The following is a 15,674-nucleotide window of genomic DNA, read 5'->3' as shown; positions in this document are numbered from 1 at the left end:
CCAGCTACCTAATGGTCCCTTTCAGAACACTCCGACACCGACGAAACTCCATTAGAGAGAGCATCTTCTGACGTGACCTAGGCAGCCCGCAGGCAGACCTAGTCCCAAGATCCATAACCCGTCTCGACGGATATACCATCAAGAGCGCCTGCATCGACTGTCGGCCTCGGTAAGGTGCGCATCCCGGCAGCATCGGCAACATATACATCTTGTCACACGATATCCTTCTGAAAGCACGCATGTGTAACACATGTTCCCAAAGAAACAACTCTTACATCCTCACCGGCACGCCACGGGCATCGCGCCTGCGAGGGCCCTCTCACCTCTCACCCATACGTCGTCCTGCAACCTCCCGTGTCGTCCCCGGCCTGCCAATGTCAAAAAAAGAGAAAAAAAAGACAATGTCCGCCCGTTCGGACGTCAGAGCGGACAGCCGCTCGGCCGCGGCGACCGACAGGCTGGATGCTCGATCAAGCTTCTTGGGAGCGTCCTGCAGCGGAGTCACAGTTTAACAAGTCCCGCCGAGGCCCTCTTGGTGTGATTAGTTCCATCATCCGACAAAGCATCCGTGTAAGCAGGGCAGCAAGAGGCCAAATAGAAGGAAGAAAGAAGACGCTCTACGCGTTTTCGTTCCGCCTCGCCTGTCGACACCTCGCTGTGTCCCATCCTTGTCAATGCGGACTCGAGTTTGCCCGCTGTCGACGCAGGACGAACGAAATAGGGGACGATAGGTCACGGAAACCGAGGGCAAGGGGTCCGTCCATGGACTTGGCCCAGACCTTCAAACTCGTAGGGATCGACACGGACAATAGCCAACGGGTGGCTGCGGGACAGTACCGATTTGGCGATGCCTGCCCACGGAGTAAACTTTTGACGCCGTGGGTTTCCTCCACGGTGACCTTCTGAGCAAAAAAATTTGCTCATGCAGCGCCCAGAGTTCTCTTCCATGCATTGAAGGCGCAACCGCTAGAAGTCCCCAAAATGCTCCGGGTCTGCAAGCCCAAGCGAAAGAGGCTGTCACCGTACAGCCATACAAGTCGCCACTATGGGAACACAGTGCCATTTACTCTAACGTTCAGCTCTGCGGATTCGCTGATACATGGTCCTCAGACGAAGCCAACGGAAGCGAGGTATTCACTACGCTGTGCAGATATGTTGCCTTGTCTGTCTTGGCTCTCCACCAATCGAGCCGCGTGCGCGCAGCCGGAGAGCGTGGTGGATGTGTGAACCATAAGCCCCCCAGAGCCCGCAGGATGTCGTTGTTTTCAGGGTCAATGACCAGTGTCGCCCAGCCTTATAGGCCGGAGTATTGTACGAAGGCTAGCATGCCCAGTCCGCTCCGCAGGATTACGTCTTGTACATTTGCAGGGCTGTAGGTGTGGCCCTACGAGAGAACGAAAGCACAGGGCCCGACACCTTCCCCCCGCTGCTTGTTTTTGCTGCGCCGGTGGACGCTGTAATTTGGTCCTGGAATGCTGCTGCGGCATAGAGCGAGCTTTGCAAAGCGAGGTCTCTGTGGTTCGTGGCGCTGGCGTGACGGGCTGATCACAACCAACAGCATTCCACGGCAGTCAATCTACTAGCCTCCCATGTGGTTCAGGCAGCGGCATGGTCGAGAATGATGGGGAGAAAAAAGAAGAAAAAAAAATGAAAAAGGAAAATAGATGTTTCCTCATGTCTCTCCTCCTCTGCACGCGCAAAGGACCCAGCTGAGTTGAGTGAAGCCACAAGAGCGAGGGTGGCCGAAACAGGACATCTTAGGACTGTTCTGGGCCACGGGGCTGCCGTGTTTTGCTCCAGAGGGCTTCTGAGATCTCATCGCTTCCATCCAGTGTGGGTAGGATATCCCATGTGGAAGAAGGCCAAATTTTGAGGGTGAGCGGGCGGGTAAGGAGGTGTGGATGATGGGCGCCCCGGGGCGTCTCGAGAGGGCGTCGAAAGGTTCGTCCGCATCGGCTAGCTGGCCTATCCAATTCAAATCATCATGCATGCAAGAGTCCTCATCGGTTTGCTGCGGCCGCCTAACGACACCCTCACTTACCCCCCCCCCCCAGCGAAGGGTTGCTTGCCCTGCTCAGCCGTACCACGTCCTCATCTTTTCCCAGCCCTGCGCCGCCGCACGGCAGAGGATTCTCGAGGTCTATCTCTCATAAGCACTGCAAAAGATGCGTCCAGGGGTCGATTGTCGTGCTCACCTCAGCTTCCGCCCCTTGCCCTTGTTCGCTCGAGTCATACCAACCTGGGCCACTGGTGCTGTTCAAGCGCGCTGGTACATGTGGACCAGATCGAGCCAACCGCATGCATGTTCCCTCGTCGAAAGCCAGGACAGTAGGCATCGGTGCAACTGTCCTTTCCAGGCCGCCTCAGCACAGACGCGAGGGCCCGCGCATTGCTAGGATGTGCCAGAGGGTGTTGGTTGGGGTCATCGCAACAGGCCGTCCCGCAAGCTCTTGCGCCGCCCCTTGCATAGGGATATGCGCGGCTGTCTCTCGTCCTGGGATGCCCACTGGCCAGCGCTTTGGACCCCAAAATGGACTTGATGAGATGAAGGACGTAGACGAACGCCATGCGAATGGTACTTGAAGAGTTTTGGCTCTAGTGGTTGTCAGAGATCGCCAAGACCAGTGTCAGCACGGGGCGCGAACCCTCCTGACCTCATGAGGTGGGCGACCCTCAGGCCGTGAGTGCACTAGTGAACGGTGCGCAGCGTCACGCTCGCTCGCTCGCTCCCTCGGTGACTGGACACGATCGTGCTATTCCAAGACGACCCTGGACCCCAGATGATTGCTCGTAAAGGTAGGCCCAGCCCTGTCGGGACCATCAAGTCTCCGCGCCACGGGCTCAATTCCGCTACAGTGGCCCCTGTTCGAGTGTCTTTTCGGTGGGCATGTCGTGCTGCCCCGTAGAAAATGGCCCGGCAAATAGCCAGGAAAAGGAAAAGACAGGCGAGGAAACATGGGGTCAGATTTCGTTTAGAGACAAGAGTCTCCAACCCTAATACTGCCAAGCCAAGGAGCCAAGCCTATGCAGGTGTGCCATTTGCAAAATTGATAACGTGGTGGATAGTCCTGAATGCGGGGGAGGGACCGTGACACATCAATTTCGTGACGGGGCGCTGTTGGTGGTTGGCGCTAGCCCGCTGGTGCCGTCTTTGAGAGATCACGTTGCGCGTCTCAAGTCACTGGGCGGGCAGCCAAACCGCTCATCTTTCATGGCATGGCGGCTCGTTGCCAGCCTCCCGCTAGCCCTCTTTGTCCTTAGAGCAGCTTGAGGCAATGAGACAAACAACTTGGTTGTCGGGTTCAAGCCAATGGTAAGAGGCCATCGTTGGTCGGCACGATGGTATCCATTCCTCGCCTAGCTCCCTCTCTAGAGCAGCCCTCCCAGTATGATGTGGTGTGAGGTGTGAGGCAAGGCGAGATTGTTTGCCTCTCCATCTGCTGCCGCTGCACGGCACAGGCTGAGTGATACCATCGCTCGCTCCCGAGCCCGAACCAGCGGCCAGGGAACGGGAACAGGGACAGGAACGCTCTGGCGGCGCCCTGTCAGTTTGGCAGCAGAATGTTAGCTCGTCTTTCTTTTTTTCTCACTAATTTTTTTGTTGCGTTTGTCTGCAACCTTGCAGTGCATGGCCGCTCGTGAGCCAGCCGTTGTTTAGCGGGTTTCGTAAGGAAGGGGGGCCGGAGCAGGCAATGCTTTGAGACCAAGATTGACGAGAGCAGAGGACATTGCCCTCTCAACGTCGACTGGTTTGCGTTTGTCTGTGCGTGAGAACGTGCTTCTGTCATGTCGTACATGGCAGTCGGAATGACCGTGCTGGTGCTGAGTACCCAGACATATCTCAAATGTGGCTGAGGCTAAGAAAGGGGGGGATGCAGCGTCGTCTGACCGTTGTCGGGTCCGAGGTGCCAACAAGGGGAGCAAAAGATCAGCGTCAATATGAAGTTGCTTGCGCCGGGCTGTCCGAACGAGTCCTGCTATTCGGCTTGGTCGGATCTCAAGACCTAACACCCACGAAGGCAAGGATTCGATTCCTGAGGGGTTGACGAAGGTCGGGCGGCCATTGGCTGTGCACAAGAACCATGATGAATGACGAAAACAAGCCAAAGCGCGGACAGCCAGTCGGCCATTTTACCTCGCAAGTTTATTGCAATGTCGCCAGTCCAGCCTGCAGTTGCATTGTAGTTTGAGCCAGGAGAGGGGTGGGTGGCAGGCAAGTCGGGGAAGGAAAAAGGAAGTAGTCAGGGGTGCGTCCTAATCCTTGTCGACAGGTGTACATAGTAAGACTAGTCCCGGCTTTCTCGTTCGCCCGTGGCGATGCATCGGTCGTTTTGTGTGGGGTGATATTCAATGCGGGAAGGAGGTTGAGAGGGTATTGAGAGGGTAGCCAGGGCGTCACCAGCATGGACACGGCCTCACAAAAGGAGAAGAGCTTATCAAGCTCGAGGCCTGGCATGAGACTGAACTGCAAATGTCCTGATGTGCGCACGCCAACCGTAGTCAAGACAGATCATCGTATGCGTCGCTTGACCCTCGTACCCACGTACCCAGTCTGTCTGTGGATGGGAGACATGTTGGTGTTCAAAGGGGCCCTTTCAGCCAGTGATATCATGGATCGAGAACCTTGAACCCGAGTCCCCGGCAGGCAGCTGCTGCCGCTACGGTATTGAACCGGCACGGCACCATGCGACGCTCGCCTTTTGTTCGCCATCTGACCTGGGTCATCATTGCTATTCCTGAAGTCCGGTTGAGCGCTGATAACGACGTCCACGCCATGCCTATAAGATTTGCGGGTTCAAACATGCCGATACACTCCAAAGTCTCGCCGCCATGGAGGACCAGGTGTGACTGCAAGTCTGCAAGGTACCAATGTAGGGTCCAAAAGACCGAGGACTTCCTCGACTGAACGGCTTAGCCCCAAATCAGTGGCCCAGCCTCTTGAAATGCGTCGGCGCGACGGCTACAACGGGCTGCCCGTTTTCATGACAAAGCGCACTCATTTGTATCAAGGTATAGTATCGAAGCAACTCCCAGCCGTATGGACAACAGCCGACGGCAAGGGCGTTCAATTGTCGTGATGCTGTGATGAATCGATGATATCCAGGCCTGGATAGTAGAGGGAGGGTCGTGGTCCGATCCAAGGCTGGAAGGGAAAGAGGAGAATATGGCCAGCAGGCCTTTGTACGTACCCCAGTCCTGGTCGCCTCCAGACCTCGCATCCATATCAAACACAGCATATCCCTGCTGTCCTTCAGGGCTCCATGCATCTTGCGATATTGCGTCGAAGTGACTGTACTTGCAGCTCGTCGACGGCGTCGATGAGGAGACATACGGCCTTTCCTTCTCGATGTCTAGGATGATGGGCATCCTTGGCGCGGACAAGGCGTGGGAGAGAGCGGGGTCCGAAGCGGGCGCCGTGCGTGCTCGTCATGCGGACAAACATGCTCGACGCGAGATAAGGGCACCTCAGTGCCGTGCCGGCTTTCTTCTCTCGGTAGCCACTGACCCCTCAATCCCCCTCGAACCCCTAATCTCGACCGAACGTGTGCCGTACCAGACTTGATGATGGTGCGATTTACACGGTTTGTTAGCTGGCGGATGACCTGCTTGGCTCCACTATGGGCGATGTCGTAGGTACAGCTCATCCATTGGCCTTTGATGTATGTGATGAATGGAGTCTTGGAAGCCGTCTTCCCAGGTCTCCGATCACTACTAGCCAGTGTGTTCCACGAGGACATGTCATCGACCGCCCAAGCCGACACGCATACCAACTGGGTGATCCCGAGTTCCACAGAGAGACTCCCTGGACTTGCCACCCCCCCCTTAAATCCACCTCGAACTCGGCGTCGAGTTCTGTGCCGTTCTGAAACTAGCGGATTGAGTGTACTTTACGATAACTGACCATGTGGCCTATCTTCTGCGCCGTATCGCGTGCGGGCGCTCTGGGAGGGGGACCCGCTTTTGATGCCTGCCAGCCCGGGGCCGTGTCAGAACCACATCCGTCTTGCACCATAATCCAGGGGGCAGTTTTGCTTCATCTGATTATGTTGCTAATCAGCAGATGGGCGTCGGGCAATTTGGTGACAGCTTTCAAACATGACGTCTCGCTCTCGGCGCCCGGATGGTTTGTAAGGTCCGCCATGCGCACCATCCTCTTAGTACTGCCCGCTCACATCCCGTGCTGCCCGCTTCCCCAGACCAAGACCAGGGCAGGTGACCCCATCAGGTGGGCTGTTTAGTGCTGTGCCGTTCGTTCAAGCCAGTCGCAGAAGATGCCCGGCGCATTCGCTCGTTCCATGGCATCGCCATGATTGGTTAGCCACATGTCCTTCCCAGCCGTTGTCTCGTCCAGGGGACGATGGATCATTTCATCTGCGCTGGGCTCGAGTGACTTTGTCATCTGGTGATCCGTCCTAGCACAACTGTCATCGAAGACGGGCCAACTCCCACATTTTTGAGTGGGTTGCTGTCGCGTTGCCACCACAGGTGACCGCGCCATACAATTGTTCTTTTGCCGATTTTCGTGATTACCGCGCCAGCCTTTCCCTCCTCATTACCTCATTCCCCATGTGAAAGAAACGGCATTTGAATGACGATCAACAATGTTGGTCGAAAGGTAAAACAGATCGTCCAGCTGTGGAGGTCCTGATTGGCCCCATTTCAAACAGTCTGCCCAACCGTTGTAACTGCGAAGGTCGATAATGTCTGAAGACGACAAAGATTGGGGAAGACTGACATTGCAAAGTCATGGTGGTGATGATGATGATTGTGTGGTCCACCCAATAGCTTGGTCTCTCCAGTTTTGCCCACCTTACTTGCCCTGCAGTATGTCGTCTACCAGCACCGAACGACGAGGATTGCAGGTTCTGTTGCTGAGGGACCTGCAGGCAGCTGGGTGGGGGGGCGCATGCAAGCTCTTCGCTCGCCATGGGCAGAGCTATCTGTAGTCGCTATCACGATACTAGGTTAGGGGGTTGGTGCAAGTTGGTCAGGTGGCGAGGGTGCAGGCAAGACAGGCGACTCAGGTCGTTCCCGTCGGTCGTGGGGGAAGTCGCACGCGGGGGATTGTTCACTAGCGCTGGACACCTCGCGACGTTCCATCGTGCGGCAGAGGCCGCTGATTTGCTCGAGTCGATACGACTTACGCCCCCCCCGTCCGTCTCCGATGCAGGTCGTATCCAAAGTGGTAAGGGCTACTTTGGCCTGCAGTTGTACTAGGTTGTGTCGTCGGACATTCGTAACGCGTCGCAACAGGTGTTCGTTAACTTCTGGGACGTTTGGCGGCAGTGATAACTGACGACGAGGCGCGGCGCGATGGTGTTGTCTGGGGTTTGAATAGCAACTTTACTCCTTGACAGGCCGAGAGATATAGTGGAAGTGGCAGTGGGAGTGATGATCTTGGGGTTATGCACCCCCAGCCCACATAAAGGGACGTTTTTGTGGACGTGTACCACGCACGTCCTGCAAATGTGCTCGGTACGTGGTTGTGGTCGCCAGCGCACAGCCATTGGTGCCCTGCTTGAGCCGCTCGTGATGCTCATGAGGGGAGCTGCCCTGTGGATGGAGGTCAAGTTTGTGCCCAAGTTCGCCTCGCTGTGTGTTTAGATGTCCTATTGTGTGATGATCGGTCTCTGCTGGTGGCCGATGGCTGATGCAGAGTGGAGCCATCGGGTTGATGCGCAACCTGTCTCCACGATCTGTGCCGAGCCCGTCCCCGCATCCGTCATAGTTTGGTGGGTGCTTGGTGCTCAGTGCGTGATCCATGTGGCCCGCTCTATCGGCACTACTCCGCGCTCCTATCTTTCATTCGACTCTGGAGAAGAGGTCGGTGTTTCGAAAAGGCACATGAGGACAACAGTTGGCGTCTCTGACCACACGGCACTACAGGCCTCGGGCTAGTATGGTTTGCGAATCTGAATTGACGCCGTTCCTGGGGCCGAGATTTAGAGGCCTGCACGAAAGGCACCTGGCAAGCGTCCTGAGTTGGAAAAGGTGGAAGCCGCAGCAAAGAAGACGTGGCCCTGCTGCAGGTTGATGGCCCACAGCCAATGAAACCATCATCTCGTCAACCAGCAGGAAGACGATGGTACTTACAGATGTTCCAATCTCGTCTTAGATGGTGGGGGCGTTCGGAGGATTGGTTGATGTCGACATACGGCAGGGGTGAGTTCCCCTGGCGCTGCTTGGCTGGCTGACTGACAGTAGCCTGTCCAGATTTGATGTGCCTGTCTGGTCCTCTGATGGAAGAGGCCTGAGGTTGAGGTGCTTGGGTCAAATGGAAAGAGCGAGAATGAGACGATATTGCGTGTGTCGTGGGAAGGTGGTGGTTGCTCGCCCGCGCCCCGCTTCACGAAGCACACCACTGTGACCTCACAAATCGACACCCTCACCTCATCCAAACCGCCGATTGACCATTCATCCATCGTCCGTCGGCTGTTCCTCACCGTTGCACAGCATTGTTTTAGTTGGGGTGTTAAGTGGCGGTCCTGCGGCTGTCGTCCCCACATCCTCTTCTTTTTTGTCCTTGTGGGCACGGCAGGTTCGTGATTCGCAGGTTGGAGGCTGCCGTGTTACATTTACCTGGTGAGAGTGGTTGTCCAATTCTTCCATTTGTCGCTGTTCGTTGGCGCAGTGTATCGTCAATTGAGCAATATTGGGGGACTACCAATGCGTTGGTGTGCAGATCATCCATACCCACACTCAAACCATAGCTTGCATAGGTAGTTATACCTATCCAGATCAAGGCGAGGCCACAGCCAGGCGCGGGGAGGCGGGCTGAACAGGCAGCCAACTCGACGCACAAGGCTCTAGGCTGAACTGTTTGCCACGCACTCTTTGGGATTCCCCAATATGAAAAGAGAGAGCTCTCCGGTCGGTCTGCCTTTCCCGAAACGAGACCTGCAACTCGGGGCCCTTGTGTGATGGAGTCATTGCCTCGAGCGCAATTAGGTACGCCGGCTCACTCGTGCATCGTGCATTAGACTGCCAAACAATCGAAAGATGGCACGATGTGCTTTAAAATGGTGAATATGGTCCACTGAAAAATGACTGAAGAGAGGGAAGCGCTCACAAAGACCATCAGCGGGGCTCGATGCTCTCTGGCAAGCCTGGCAAGCCTGACGGGTTTGGCTTTGCCTGTTGCTGGCGTCCGAGAGACGAGACGGGGCCCCATGAACCAGACAAGCGCTAACACAAATAAGGCAGCCTTGGGTGTCGATCACGAGATAGGGCCTGGTTCTGAGCAAGGAGCAAATGACCCCACCTCCACCTGCGCTATGCCCAAAACGAGCAGGCTATTGGATCATTGGCTCAATTGCACACACCCCAACGTCATTCCATCAGCAGCCATCGGCACAACGCTCAGGCTGGACCACTCAGTATTGCAAGCCATCCATTTCTGCAAGCACACCCCTCACAATTCGGCACACACACCCATCCTGGTCAAACATAACAGTGGATGCAGATTTTTTTCTCCTCTGCCACCCCTGGCCTGCTCCTTCTGCGACTGATGATTTCTTTCATCAGATGGTGAGTGGGGTCCAGGCTCGCTCACGCCATCCCTGCCCACGACACACCATCGTTTAGCGTCCACCCCTCTGTGTCTCGCTCTCTCACTTTCTATGGTGCCGCAGCCTCCAAGCCCTCACACCCATTCACTCGCTGCTGCCACTCCCTGGCCATGCTGCACCCCCCCTTCCCTCTCGCTGATGGTTGAGAAGTGGAGACGCGGCGAGACCACCCCCCCCCCCTTCCCTTCTCAAGCGCCGCTGCCTTGTCTGCTTTTCGCGACGTGCAGGCTGGACCGGTGCAGGTGTGGGCTCCATCGCCCGTACCTGCTCACACAATAATGCACGGTGGGGTACTTGCCATGGCGTCAGGATGGGGCAGAGCACGCTGCACTCACAAGACTGGGCTCCTCCACTCTTGGGTGACTCTGGTGTCAAGTGGTGCGATGGGCTGTGCTTCGACCATCGATACATATGAGCCGACCTCTTCCCACTCCTCGATCCACCTGTTCCCCTTCATCATTCGACTTCATCTCGTCCAGCACTCTTTGTTGCATTGGCTTGTTCTGATATGAGTCAAACCTGCTCAGCGTCTTTATAATTCATCATCTGCATCCTCCTCTTCTTCAATTAGCTCCTCCAACACATACTGCCAGCCTCGACCAGCCCTGCCTGGCCTTGACAATCCCGCTTCAACATCCACCACTTGCACCTTGCACATCTTCACTCACCCATAACAACGACACGATGGCCGACATGTGGGCTCACGAGTTCTGCCTCGGCTGCGACAAGCAGACTGATGGAACCGCCTACTGCTCTGAATCTTGCCGCCTGGCCGACTTTGAGAAGACGTCTACCTCTGCTGCCAGCTCCCCCGGCCTCAACACCTCGACCGGACCGTGGACCTCAAGTCAGAGGCAACCCAGCCGATTCTATCTCCCTCCCGCCATCGACTTCTCCAACGCCCAGGCATATGGCTCCCTGTCCTCAGCCAACACATACCTGCCCACAGGTTCTTCACCAAACACCACCCGTCCGCTCACTGCTTCGAGCTCGAACACGAGCCTCGCTTCCATGGGCAGCAACGCGTCGTCCAACACGGAAAGCTACCTGCAACTGAACGAGAAGACACAGAAGGAGCTCTGCGGCTACGCTGCATCCTTCGACAGCATCAGGACCCAGCGACGACGCTCCTACTAGGCTCCATGATTACAATCACCAACAGCCACGCAACACATCCATCTTCAACAACACTTTGACACAACATCTTACAACACAACACACAACTCACTCGATCATGTCTTTCTTTCTCTTTTTTCTCGTCTTTCTCCTCTCGGCATATCACCGCAAATCGACACAATCTCCTTTGGTCTGGGGTCATCTGCTGTAACACGTGTACGGGCATTACACCGGAGTACTGCATCATAAAAAAAGTTTGGGGGGAGCCATGGCGGTCCATCGACCTTGTCATTGACGGCAAGGCGAGTTCCGGATGGCACACCACGGCGCAACAATTGTTTATACCACACTCGACGGAGGGCGGGGATGTATGGAAGCTTATGGACGACACATTGAGCTCGGCACCATACGGGCTCGAAGACTACGACATGGGAAAGGACCTCAATGGCGGGACAGAGGCAGGATACCCAAGGGAATGGCGAGGCGTTTAGGGATTTCGCAATGGTGCGGCATCGGGGGTTCGCGGCATGGGATGCCCGGGATTATCTCCAGAGCGTACTCAGATAGCTGATCCTCAGTGCACAGCGACTGTAGCGATCTTGCATGGCTAGCAAACAGCCAGCAAAGCATAGCATCAAACGTCAGATTGACCAAGAATTGAGCACAATCCATGACGCACGCTGTTTCTTCCTTCGTCCATTTTGTGCCGTGCGACAACGTTCACGGATGTGACTCTTGCAACTGAAATATTCACGTTCCTACGGTCAAAACCAGAACGCTGGCAGGGGTTTAGGCACCGGGCTCGGTCTCCGCTCCCCACCTCGGTGGGTCGGTGGACACACTGGAGGGCCGCTCGGTTGTGTCACGTTCACGACCAAGAGCGGGCGTAAGGGAGCGGCCGGTGTCGGCTGTGCGAGATTGGGTCAAGACAGCAAGTAAGCGAATACAGTCACCGCCGACGACAGGATCGCAAGCTGTGGGAAGCGGGCTTATGCCCAAACGCATTATGTCCGTCCCAAGGCCTAAAAATTCCGATTCACGATGATCTGCTGAGCTGGCAGGCCACGACTCACGTAGCGCAGAGCATTCTGGGGAGGGCCAGCAGGCCGTTCAGGCGCAGGCGCAGCTGCAGCTGCAGCTGGCCAGGTTGTCGGAACTGTGAGATGCACAAGTCGCTACAATGATCGCTGCCCGGTCTGGTTTGTAAGGAACTCTGCGCTCTACGGAGCCGGAGCAAGGCGCCGCCCAAACTGAAACAGAACTACGCCTTGGAAGTGCGCCCGACATGCCTACCAAAACCCGAGAAGACGGTGCCAGAGTAATCACTGAATTCCCGGCTCCCTTGCGTCTGATTGCCTGGCTTGCCTTGAAATGCATTGCTGCCTTCACAATGTCATATTTTGCTTTTAGTTTTCTTCTTTCCAGTTCTCCATCTCTCTCTGCCTTGGCGATCCTGGCTCCTCACCCCTGTCATCTGGATTTTTCGCCGGGCATTTTTCCCTTTCCTGCCTTGCACAGGTCAAGCCAAAAGCTAGACAGAGGTGGCACCCGCCTAACGTCCCCCCTGCTTCTGGCACCTTTGCCCTGTCAATGTTGGGATTTGGGGGGGGGGGGGACGAGAGCCGCGATCCACGTTTGACAACGTGGCATGGCTCTCAACTCGTCGCGCGCGCCGATGGCCGGACAGAACAGGCGAACCACCGCTCTGCAACCAGTCAGTGTACGCCCCCCCTCCCCGTCCCTTCTGGGTAAGAAGCAATGAAGCGAAACAGAAAAACGGGGGTGGGGGGAAGGGGGACAGGTGAGCAGGAAAAAAAAGATTTTTCTGAGTCTTCGGTTCATCGAATTGTTGACAACACTGCGATGCATCGGCACCATGATGGAGCATCGGGGTTTTCGTTGTCCATTCCGTCGCTTTTTCTGTCCGATCCTGCATCTGCCTCTCTTCTCGCCTCTGACGGCGGGCTCCGCTGCCCAGACTGGGGTTGACAGGAAGGGTGATCGTCACACTTATCCGCCTTCCGCCTTCCGAGGGCACGCCATTACGTACGCGCCGAGTAAGCCGCGGGCGATTTTTTACTCCGCCTCCACCCCTCGTCTCTCTATTTTTTTTGTGTGTTCTTTGTAATAAGGTGGATGTTGCTGCAACGACGTGCCATTCGGGCTGCAACAGGTGATTTAGGCGATGCGGAGAAAAGACGGGGAAAGCTCTGTTTAGCTCATGTGTCCGAATTCTGCTTAGGTCTGGAGAGAGTGCAGACTTGGGGCGCACTTTGTTGGCTCGACAAATCGTCGGGTCACGATGACCGCAACAGTCAACAGTCGGGCGGTCTCGCCGGTCGAGCGAGCTTGACTGGCTTTCGTGAATGCCACCGCCGGCGGTGCCTGTCTGTGCCTGATATCGTGACGTCGTTCAACGGGGGATATGCCAGGGGCCCAGAAACACCGGCCAGGGCGAGCGAAGCGAGCCCGGGGGGGGGGGGCAGAGGGGTCCGCAAGCATGATGACACTTCACTTCATACACCCTTCAATGCAAAACCATGTTATTCATCCTAACGTTGGACCCCATTCGTGAATCGGTGATGAATTGGACACGGCTCCGCTTTCGAATTGTTTAACAGGGCGGATTCGATCAGTACGATGATGGATGGAATTTGTGTAACTGGAAATTCCCGCTCAGCCGGGCGAGGCAACATCAGAGCCGCAGCAAGCCGCAGCATGCCATGCAGCGGGCGCGAGCCAGAGAAAAAGGGAAAAAAAGAATAATCTACTGAAGACAACAACCACGCGCGATTGAAACCAATGAGACAGTGAAACGCAACCAGAAAGGCAAATTCCAGACATTTCCTTTCAACCAGCAACATCCATCTTGGCGGGCAGACCTGTCTGGACCGGTCGCCCGATTGCGCACAGCTTCAATTGACCCCCATTCCCATTATTCATCAAACTTTGTCCTCGTTCTCGGCCCTCACCAAAACAGAAGAGAAGGCTTAGGGAAGGTGCGGTGCGGTGTGTTCGACTACTCCACCGGCTGAGGTTCCAGACGGGTCTTTGACGATGACTCCCTCGCACAAAACACCATAGCCGAAAGTATCAACGAGCAAGAAAAAACATTGGATGCGTCACACATCACAAGGGAGACGAGAGGGAAAAAAAATCAAAAGCGGACAAGGTGTCAGGGGCCGGCTAGGTGGCGATCGATGGTGCCATGTTTTAGTGGTTTCTGGGGGGGCTTGAGAGCAAGGCTCGCCCCTGTGGGTGAGGAACGCGTAGCGGCCCCTGCTAAGGCAGAGGACACACCTGGCAGCCTCCACACCTCAAGAGATGGACCGAACGATGGCGCTACATGTACTACGAATAGTTAAGGTTGCAGCTAAAAGATAGGTGCGGCCGGTGCCAGGTGGGGGCACGGGGGGCGATGCCGATGTTGGGGCCACCATGTGCCTTGTAGGCAGCCTGGAGGGTGGCCGCCAGCCCAGGCAAGCCCGGGCCCGACAGTGGAGAGTGAAGGGGAGAATACTAGGGAATAGGGAATAGTTACGAAGGAGAAGGGTGGGGGGGGGGGTGGCGATCAACAGCGGAGGCCACCCCATGAATTAATTCGGTGGGGACCTGCTCTGGTCCAGACCTCTCTGCTGGCTGGCTGACTGTTTACTGAGTCAAAGTGCAAGTACAATGCAAGCAGGCATCTGTTCATAGGCAAGTGCAATCAATGGTGGGTGCTCTTGTAAAAAGGGGGAAGGATAGGATAGGGGGTTACGCCTTGCACGATCCCCCAAAGTGAAGTTTTTTTCCTTCCGTCATCTCATCACAACGGCAGAAGGCCGCGTGTGGTTTCATCGCCTCGTCACCACATTCCACTTCAACCTGGAATCTTGGCCAGCCGCATTCCCTCGATCGCTCTTGTCGAGCCACATGGAGGTCGATGCTGCACCCGCGCCCTTGCCATACTGGACTGGAACACGGCGGGCCGACCCAAAACATCACAAGCAAGCGTTGTTTCCACGTCGCATTCTCGACCTTGCTTGACTTTCGGACGCCTCGGACCTGAATCTCATCTCTTCCTGTCCCGCTCGTATCCCATGTTGGGGTCTTTGATTCAATCACGAGTACGCATTCCCTTCCGGCCAAGGACGCCCTCTCGTCTCCAGGCAGCTGAAGCCAGCACTTTGGTCATGGAGGGATGGATTGAGTGGATGGCAGCCCTTGCCTGTCAGTAGGAACACCCCCAATCTCAGTCTAGACGGCTTCATGGCCAGAAGGCTTGCCTGTCAACGCACACCAGCCAATCCTGTCTCGCGACACGCATCTTGCCTACCTACCTTATGCTGGAGGTACGTATTCGAGGCCGGCATATCCGCACAAATTCGTTGCACTGGCTGCTCTTTGCACACCACCTCAATGGACAACGCTCGTTCACACTTTCCACATGGCTCTCAACGCCTCCGGATTCCTCTCTGAGGCATGGCATGACCGACTTCGTCCCCATGCGGCCCCTCGCAGCACTTTGCATTTTCAGCCGGCCTCCATGCTACACCACCCCTTAACTGCCGCGTCGGCTCGCCCGTCCGCGGGTTCGGTCATGTCGGTTCAACCCGTTTCATCACGGCCCCGACGCGGTTTGAACAAATCAACAAGTGTTGATATAGCCGGGAAGAGCCTATAACTCGGAAAATATCCCCTCGGTCCGCCATTGTGTCTGTCCGGTCCAATCATCCCTTCCGCGGCTCCAGTCGCGGAAGATCTCCCGTCATCCGCATTGCTGCTCGTCATGAAAGCCGACAGTTTCAATCAGCGTGCCCGCCTGTTACAGGACGAGAATACCACCTATCCAATCGGGAGCCCATGGACTGACTGCCTGTTCATGCTAGCAACGTGTCAACCCGCCATACGGTGCTCTGCTGTTCAAGCCTCTGGAAGCTTCTCTCCATACTCGGACCACCTGTGAGTCTAATGTTCGACAGTTTCGTCATTCTAGAACATGCGCCC

The 15,674-nt window shown here is 56.0% G+C and overlaps 1 protein-coding gene across 1 annotated transcript; it reads left to right on the top strand.

Annotated features, from left to right (window-relative positions):
* Window positions 1-10,056: 10,056 nt before the first annotated feature.
* On the top strand, window positions 10,057-11,334 carry VDBG_03391 (conserved hypothetical protein; the record flags this gene model as incomplete). The annotated part of the gene is made up of 1 exon (XM_003007206.1): window positions 10,057-11,334. The coding sequence occupies one exon, from the start codon at window positions 10,254-10,256 to the stop codon at window positions 10,704-10,706; it is 453 nt and encodes a 150-aa protein (XP_003007252.1).
* Between the last annotated feature and the right edge of the window lie 4,340 nt (window positions 11,335-15,674).

Source organism: Verticillium alfalfae, genomic scaffold (genome assembly GCF_000150825.1).
Source record: "Verticillium alfalfae VaMs.102 supercont1.3 genomic scaffold, whole genome shotgun sequence".
Lineage (NCBI taxonomy): Eukaryota > Fungi > Ascomycota > Sordariomycetes > Glomerellales > Plectosphaerellaceae > Verticillium > Verticillium alfalfae.
Note: the sequence above shows the minus strand (reverse complement) of the source record. Positions and strands in the feature narration are given on the sequence as shown.